Source organism: Arachis duranensis, chromosome 5, assembly GCF_000817695.3.
Source record: "Arachis duranensis cultivar V14167 chromosome 5, aradu.V14167.gnm2.J7QH, whole genome shotgun sequence".
Classification (NCBI taxonomy): Eukaryota; Viridiplantae; Streptophyta; class Magnoliopsida; order Fabales; family Fabaceae; genus Arachis; species Arachis duranensis.
Window position 1 is genome coordinate 10,458,509 of NC_029776.3, and position 9,667 is coordinate 10,468,175.

Below are 9,667 nucleotides of genomic sequence, written 5' to 3' on the forward strand. Positions count from 1 at the left end.
TTCCTCTCCCGCGTTCTTTTCTTTTTTTATTTATAATTTCTTTATAAGAATAGGGGTAATTTAGCAATAAAACTAAAAATTTTATTAAAAAGACGATTTTAATACGAAAAGAATGTTAATAATGATTTTAAATAAAAAATTATGTTATGGACGATTTTAATTCTGACTCTAAACATTAGGAACTAAAACAAAACTTATTCCTATATTTAAGATAATATATATTAAGCTATTTATTTATAATATTTGGAGAGTAAATTCAAAAAAAATTAGATAGATTTATACATAATATACACTAAATTCTATGTAGATATGATTTAGATTATGTCATTTATAGATCAACATGTTTTTTAAAAAAAGGTGTTATTTGATCGGCCACAACTTTCGGCTCAATCTAAGAATTGGAATACTATAGCAATAAAAAAAATTTTCAATAATTTTATTTTTGACATGATATATAATTATTACATGAAAAACTATAAAATATCAATAATATTATATTCTATAAAATTATAATATACGAGTATTTTTATAACGTGTTTAGTTATGAAATTGTAACATATCTTGTTAATTAATTAAAATTAATTGTTCTAAAAAATAAAAAATTTAAAAATAAATTATAAATTATTAATTATATCAAACATACAAGTATTTTTATCGAATAAAAGATACCATAATAAATTTTATAATAAAACAATAAAAGAAATAAGTTATGTTAAAAAAGTTAGGTAATATTTCTTTTAAGAGTATAAAATCAGAAAAAATATTAATATTTGTGACAATAAATAAAAAAAATACATAATAGTGTAATTATCAAAATATAATTATGTAAGCTATTATTAATTTTTTATATACTGATATGTACGTTAAATATGCTGAGTTAATAGTTAAAATTGTTTCTGAAAGATATCTCGATTTTTACTTTCGTCCCTGAAAGATAAAATTAATCAAATTTGTCCCCGAAAGATAACCAACCTGGTCGTGTTAGTCTTTCCATCATCTCCTGTGCTAAAGTGGCTAAGACTCGCTGACATGGCCTGTTAATTGCCAGCGTGGCACTCGTTTAGTGTACCTTCTTGTTGCTGATAATATAAGTTTATTACATCAATTCAAATCAGTCCCTAAGTCTATGAACCCTAATCCCAAATTCAATGATTGGCTACCTTGGTACTGTCATCCCTTTTCCTCTCACTTCCGTCTCCCCTCTTCCTCTCACTTTCATCGTTGCTCTTGGAGCAATTAATTCAAACTATAGCTATATTAAATCCTCTTCTCAGACCACAAAGAGTTCATGTATGAAATCAGAACATTAAGATGGGTGCCTGCAATGTCTTTTCCTGTTCTGTTTTGGCAACAAGGTTAATATATGATGACAATGATGATGATGGTCGTGTCAATGATGAGTGATCAAGGCATAAAAAGCTTGTTCCCACACTTGCAACGCCATGCTTCTGGGTAGTACTCAAGCCGTATGATCATACCTGGTTGGACCGGCACATAAACCGGTTTGCATGGGCTGCACCACTCGCACTTTGATCTGCACGACGGCAGCCACGACCCTGGACCCCTCGACCTCTTCTCATCCCCCGCCGTTGCCCTTTTTTCCTTCTCTTCCATGTGAGGTTGCACATGTCTTGCTGCTACTCCAAAAACTGAACCCAGAAAGCCAAGTTAAACAGTTATTCAGAGCTGAAAACAAAAGTAGCAGAGAGAGTGTCACGCGATGTTGAAGTGTACTGTTATGAACTTACTTCGCGCTGATGATGCTCTGGTAGTTTTGCTACTTCTGCTGGTCATGGCTGAAACAGCAGAAGAGAACAAGAGAAGAGTGAAGGCCGTCAATGCTAATTTGGGATTAGGGTTCATGTAGGGATGAACGTGGATCGGATCGGATTGGATATGGCCAAATTTTCGATTCGATTCGCACTAAAATCATCAGATCGGATCGGATCCAATATCTGCAATTTTTTAAGCTTGGATCCGATCCGATTCGATCTGGATATTTACGGATCAGATCGGATATCAGATATATCCGCAAAACATAAAAAATATTTTTAAAAGCTTATTTTTATTAAAAAATAGCAATAAAATTTATTTTTCCTTTTTTTAAATATGTTTACTTTTAAAATAATATTAAACGTACTTTTCTTAAATAATAAATTAAAATAATACAACATATATGATAATTATTAGTTAAAATAAAACATAAAAATAATATTTACTTTTTTATTTCTTTATTTTTGCGGATACGCGGATATGCGAATATCAACACAAAATCCGCAATCCAATCCGATTAGTGTGGGGATCTGATCCGATCCGATCCGATAGCCTTACGAATCGGATTCATATCCGCAATTTTCAGATCGGATTCAGATAAAAACCGCGGATATGCAGATCGGATCCGATCCATGAACACCCCTAGGTTCATGGACTTAGGGACTGATTTGAATTGATCTAATGAATTTATCTTATCAGCAATAAGAGGGTACACTAAGCGAGTGTCACATTGGCCATTAACAGGCCATGTTAGCGAGCGTTGGCCACCTCAGCGCAGGAGATGACGGAAGGACTAACGTGACTAGGTTGGTTATTTTTCGTAGACGAATTTGATTAATTTTATCTTTTGAGGACGAAAATAGAGATCGAGATAACTTTCAAGGACGAATTTGACTATTAACTCTAAGTATGTGTTAGTGTTTTAATATCATGAAAAGAGTAAATGAATTTTTCTAAAAGATAGATATAGAGATCAGTATATAGAATTTGAATTGAAAAAATTTCTCAGATTTAAATCTATCACATGAAAAAAAATCACATATAAGAAAGCACATAATTTTTTTTATTTAAGCACCTATCTCGTATATATATTTGCTCCTTATTTAAGCACTAACAATTTTACTCCTTATTTGCTTTCAGCACATTTAAATTTTTTTATATTTGATCTAATATTTTACTATTTTAGCGTCCATCACACCCAACTATAATGCTAGTGGAATTGTGTCAATTTTCCCCAGCCGTTAACAATCAATCATTTGTGATACGGCCGTTATAAATCTGATGTCATAATTCGGCGTTATATACAATAACTCGACATTATGTACCATAACTTGGCAATTTACGTTATAACTCGGCGTTATACGTTACAATCAGACATTATCACTTGTTAAAACCTATTAATTGCTCTTCAATTCAGATGATCAATAAAAACATAACCGACCTATTTTATCTCACCTATAAAGGTATGATATTTTATCTTCAAAGGATACATTGAATTCTCAATACTAACTTAATCTTCGGAGTGTCTTTGCAGGTACACTTCTCTCTTGTTCCTTGTTCACACTCTGCGCAATTGGGCATCTCCTTGGAGAAAAGCTTAGACTTCCACAAAAGCTCAAAGGTCGGCACGAAGATAACAACTCGGCGTCGACTCCCAAGGACCGAGCTCTCCCTTCAGGTATCCATACAAGAACAATTGGCGCCCATTGTGGGGTCTCGAAATAAACACCCTTCTTTCTATAGGCCCTATTTCCTTCCAATGGCTTCAAACTTACCTGCACCTTTGTAAACAAAGGTCATATAGTAAATCATTAAGGCCCGAAAAAGGCCGATCTATATCTGTTTTTCCAATCATTATATGTCATCTCTCTATTTTTCAATTCATCTCTGGTATATCTGTTTTGCTGATCTATATCTGTTTTGCCGATCTATATCTGTTTTTTCGATCTATATCTGCTTTTTTGATCATTATTTGTCATCACTGTATTTTTCAAATCATCTTATATATTTATTTGCCGACTTATATCTACTTTTTCGATCAATATCTGTCATCTTTATTTTTCAATTCATCTATGGTATATCTATTTGCCTATCTATATCTGTTTTTTCGATCTATATCTATTTTTCCGATCATTATTTGTCATCTCTCTATTTTTCAATTCATCTCTGGTTTATCTGTTTTGCCGATCTATATCTGTTTTTTTTATCTATATCTATTTTCTGATCTATATCTGTCATCTCTATTTTCTAATTTATATCAGTCATCTCTATTTGCCGATTTATATCAATCATCTCTATATTCTGATTTATATATGTTATCCCTATTTGCCAACTTATATCTGTTATATCTATTGTCCGATTTGTATCAATCATCTCTAATTCCCGATTTATATCAAAAATCTCTATTTGCGATCTATAACAGTCACTCTATTTTCCGATTTATATCAATCATCTCTATATTCCGATTTATATCTGTTATCCCTATTTGCCCATTTATATCTGTTATATCTATTTGTCGATATATATCTATTTTTCTAATATATATCTGTCATCTCTATTTTTCAACTTATATCTGTTATCTCTATTTTTTAATTCTATATCTGTCGTCTCTATTTTTCAATTTGTATCTGATATCTCTATTTGTCGATCTACATCTGTTATCTCTATTTGCCGATTTATATCTGTCATCTCTATTTGTCGACCTATATCTATTATCCATATTCGCTGACCAATATCTGTTTTTCTATTTTCAAATCTATATCTATTATCTTTGTTTTCAGATTTATATCAATAATTATCCGAGCTATATCAATCATTATCGTTTCTATATTAATCATTATCACTCTTTGTCAAATCTATATCAACTATCATCAGATCTATATAAACTATCTTCCGAACTATGACTATCAACGATCTTCAATCAATTATCCATTTGCGATAAATCTTCAATTCAAAGTCGCATCATTTACACATGCGCAATTAAACACAATCTTCAATCAATTATCCATTCGCGATAATTCTTCAATTCAAAGTCGCATCGTTTACACATGCGCAATCAAACTCAGTCTTCAATTCCGAACTATGACTATAAACGGTCAACAAACTCAATCACATATCATACAAGTACAAACACTTATCCATTCACGACAACTCTTCAATTCAAAGTCGCATCGTTTACACATGCACAATCAAACTCAATCAAATCACCAAACAACGGTGAACTAACTCAATATTCTCGCCCAACCAATTCACTTTTATCAACATCGTCTCAGCAACTATTCAAATTAACTCCTCAGTTCCATGAAAAAACCTAACCGTTGTATCTATTAAATCAACGGTTCAAAATTTCATTGGAAAAATCAAATGCACAATCAATGACAAGACTACTACACTTTCCAATACATGTTAACTTCAAATTACGTCTGAAAATTCAAATTATTCATTATTTTAATAAAGTAAGTTGATATGTGGGCTCCATACCTATAACTCAAATCGCCGAGTTATAACTAAAAAAAATCTCAACATGCTTTATCAAAATATAGCCAGGCTAAGCTTGGGGGCTATGATACGGTCGTTACAAATCTGATGTCATAATTCGGCGTTATATACAATAACTCGGCATTATGCACCATAACTCGGCACTTTACGTTATAACTCGGCGTTATACGTTACAATCAGACATTATCACTTGTTAAAACCTATTAATTGCTCTTCAATTCAGATGATCAATAGAAACGTAACCGACCTATTTTATCTCACCTATAAAGGTATGATATTTTATCTTCAAATGATACATTAAATTCTCAATACTGACTTAATCTTCAGAGTGTCTTTGCAGGTACACTCCCCCCTTGTTCCCTTGCTCACACTGTGCGCAATTGGACATCTCTTTAGAGAAAAGCTCAGACTTCCACAAAAGTTCAAAGGTCGGCACCAAAGATAACAACTCAGCGTTGATTCCCAGGGGCCGAGCTCTCCCTTCAGGTATCCATACAAGAACAATTTGAATACTTATCTTACATGATGTTAAGCATAAATTAAAAGAGTACCAATAATATAAATATTACCGTTTAAACAAAGATGAAATAACACCTTTAATTTGTTATGAGAAATATTAAAAAGCCAACAAAATCTATTATTTAGCTTCTCATTTTTTTGCTATGTATGATACTCAAAACTTACCGTAGGTTTGTTATCTTGCTCGTCGTTCAGATTCCTTGTACAACAGCACTGTAGCTACATTTGGTTTTAAGAATATGATAAAATAAAATACAAAAGACAAAGAAATAAAATTAATATTTTGCTGTAAAAAAATTATTCTTTTGTCATATTTTTAAAGCGTGTTAAAAGTGTAAAAAAGTGTGACGATAATCTTTTATCGCGTTTTTTGAATTATTAGTATACTTTTGAAAGAATCACAGTGAACATACTAATTGTTCCATTGTCACATTTTTATTTATCTATTGATATGCTTTATTTTTTATTACGCTTTTATCCATTGCCACACTTTAAAAGTATAGCTAAAAAAATATAGCAACGCTAATAAGAAAATGATATGGCCACGCTTAATAAATGTGGCTATTAATGACTAAAAAAAACAAAATATGGCTATGTTTAATAAATAGTAATTGGAAATTATAGTACAATAAGCTACTAAAACAACCCTTTGGATAAAAAGCAAACTCTGGTCGCACAAAGAATACCTAAAGTTTTAAGTAGTTTTAGATAAACTGCATAAATCAAGATTAACCTTGGATGCTTCAATCAAATTATGGACCCGAAAAGGTATTCAAGCTGCGTTTGGTTCTAAGAACATGATAAAATAAGACACTAAAAATAAGACATAAATGATAAAAATATAAAAATTAATATTTTGTATTTTGTTTAGTAATAAATTAGAATAAAATATAAAAGTCCAATTTATTCTCATTTTTTTCATTCAAAAAATTTAAGAAGAAAAATATAATAAAAAGTATAATTATGAAAAATTAATACGAATAATGAAAGAAAAAATAAAAAATAAATTGTATTCTTTGTTATTGTTTCAGTATCCTTTCTATCAGGATGGATACAAAATATACTAATTTAGTGTCTCTAAACATAATATTTCTGTATGTCTTATATGCCAAATATGATTTTGTATTCTGTGTCCCTGTCTCATTGTCCTGTTCTTATAAACAAACCTCATCACCATAAATTGGATTTTTATAAATGTTTGCCCAGCATGTTGAAACCATCTGAAACTATAAACATTTGGTTGTCAATTTTATATCAATAAACCATGCACTAAGCAGCAACAAACTTAACATGACAGTACCTCATTGGCTCATTCACACATCACACATAATCCTACAAATTAATTGCCAGATCGACCTACAAGAGTAGAAGACTTACCATGATAAATAACAGAGCCACCAAACAAGTTTGTCAAAAGAAGGACAGACTACATTCTTCTTAGATTTATAAAATAAAAAAGTGCTCATGTTTTCATTTCTTAACTAGTTACTTAATACTTGCGTTAACAAACTCTTTCTTCCGAAGGAGTAAAATTAGAACAAAAAATATTAGCAAAAAAAATTATAAAATTGGCATGAAAAGGAACCAAGTAACCTTTAATAGCTTCTCCTGCTCACGGCAGCCTCTCTGGTTGTCCAGGCAGACCAATAAGAAGCACAAAGGATGGTACCAATAGCCATAAGCCATAAAAACACTTCCGCTACATCAACGAATGGGCACAACAGAGAGTATAACTGCACAGACACTTACGAATGCAATGTATATCATATGAGACACAAAACCAGACAGGTACCAAAATAGCCATTTTAACTTTACCTATGTGAAACATACCTATTAATTTGTTTTGTATATGGCTTCTAATGTTTTCACCAGCATCTTGTGGAAGCATCACAGTAAGAATTCCAATATCAATATCAGTTTCATTCTCTTCACGTATCATCTTGAAAAGTTATGCACAATTAAGACATAGAACAGTTGCTTAAAACGAAATATAGTATTACCCTTTATTGCGACATCTGTGTTTACTCAAACAAACAAATAATTAACAAAAATTATTTATTTAACATTTCCAAATGCTAGGATCCAACTCCACCTAAGCTATACCTGCGGTATATAGCCGGTCCCAAACTCGGATTAAAAAGGAGGGTTGTGTTAGGCCTTCAAAAACCAACGTAAAAACTTAGTCAAATCTTCATAACATGGATTAAAGACGTTATTGCGGTAAAAGTTAGGTCGTTGCCCAAAAGCAATGTGCTGTATGACTCGCATACAATGTTAAATGAGCAAGAGCCGTTGCATCGGTGTCTGGGTGTAGTGTTATAGAGCAAGAATTCTTGCGTTTTCATGAACCGACAAGGGTAAATAAGCTAGTTCACAAAGAAAAAGGTAAAGGTAAAGGTCAGAGCAACAAAAGGTTGAGATTTGAGACATGAAACATAAGCACTCTAATAGAAAAATCCATGGAAGTGGTGGATATCATGACAAGGAGAAAGATTAACATCATGTGCCTACAAAAAAATAAAATGGGTCGGAGCGAAGGCTAGGGAGTTGGATACTTCCGGGTTCAAACTTTGGTATATAGAAAAGGTGAAGAATAGGAATATGGTAGGTATTATCGTGGATAAGCAGTGGAAGAAGAACGTAGTGGATGTCAAGAGGGTGGGAGACTAGATCATCTCTATCAAACTTGTGGTAGAAGGAGGTACTTTTCATGTGATTAATGTCTATGTACCGCAAGTGAGTTCAGACGAACAGCACAAGATAGGGTTTTGGGAGGATCTAGATAGTTTAGTTTAAGACATACTTTCGGGAGATAAGATTTTTTTTAGGAGGAGATTTAAATGACCATGTTGAAAGAGAAGTGTCTGGATATGGAAGTATTCACAGAGGCCATGGTTTCGGGGTGGTCAATATTGAGAGTAAAACTAATTTGGATTTTTCCTCAACTTTTGACCTTCTCATCACAAATACATGTTTTAAAAAGAGAGACGAACATCTTATAATCTATAGGAGTGCCATGATAAGCTCTCAAATCGACTTCTTCTTGTTGAGGAGAGTCGACTGAAAATTTTGTATTAATTGTAAAATTATTTCGGGAGAGATTTTAACAACACAACATAGGATACTCGTCATGGATTTTCACGTTGAGCAAAAGTTGAGGAAAAGACATCATACGAAGAACTCAAAGACGAGGTGGTGGCGGATGAAAGGTGAGGAACAAAGAACTTTCTCTAAGACAGGTAGGAGAAGCGGCAAAGTAGGATAGGGATGGAAGCGCGGAGAAAATGTTGAGGGAGATGGCAGAAGTTATTAGAAGAACAGCAAAAGAAAGTTTTGTGGAATCTAGTGGGATAGGACCAAGAGACAAGGAGTCATGACGGTGGAATACGAGTGTACAAAAAATGATAAAGACTAAGGGAGTGCTTTAAGGAGTGGTCTTTGGCCGCAATGCAGATAATTGAAAAAAATATAAGGCTGCTAAGAAAAAGACAAAAGTGGTTGTAAGTGAAGCAAAAACAAGAGCATATGAGGGTCTCTACCAGTTTTTAGGCACAAAAGAAGGAAAAAATGTATATATAAAATCGCAAAGAGCCATGAAAGAAGAACGAGAGATTTGAATCAGGTTAAGTGCATAAAGGATAAAGACGGAGAGGTTTTGGCACAAGATGAGAAGATCAATGAAAGGTGGAAGAACTATTTCTACAAATTATTTAATGAAGAACAGAAAACTCTTCCGAGTTTTGTTCGGTTATGAACGAGGGAAGAATATCAAAATTTTAACTACTATCAAAGGATTCGAGACTTCAAGGTAAAAGAGGCTCTAAAGCAGATGTAAAATGGTAGGGCAGTAGAACCTGATAATATTCTGATTGAAGTT

The 9,667-nt window shown here is 32.6% G+C and overlaps 1 protein-coding gene across 1 annotated transcript; it reads right to left on the minus strand.

Moving 5' to 3' along the window:
* Nucleotides 1–1,404: 1,404 nt before the first annotated feature.
* On the minus strand, nucleotides 1,405–1,863 carry LOC107487923 (EPIDERMAL PATTERNING FACTOR-like protein 5). The gene is made up of 2 exons (XM_016108620.1): nucleotides 1,749–1,863; nucleotides 1,405–1,649 (listed from the first exon to the last, which is right to left on the minus strand). The coding sequence occupies exons 1-2, from the start codon at nucleotides 1,861–1,863 to the stop codon at nucleotides 1,405–1,407; spliced, it is 360 nt and encodes a 119-aa protein (XP_015964106.1).
* Between the last annotated feature and the right edge of the window lie 7,804 nt (nucleotides 1,864–9,667).

Bases quoted from the DNA above. Each gene is read 5' to 3' on its own strand.
- LOC107487923 (XM_016108620.1), bottom strand. From the start codon at position 1,863: ATGAACCCTAATCCCAAATTAGCATTGACGGCCTTCACTCTTCTCTTG. The intron at 1,650-1,748 runs GTAAGTTCATAA...TTCTGGGTTCAG, and splicing joins CAGAGCATCATCAGCGCGAA to TTTTTGGAGTAGCAGCAAGA.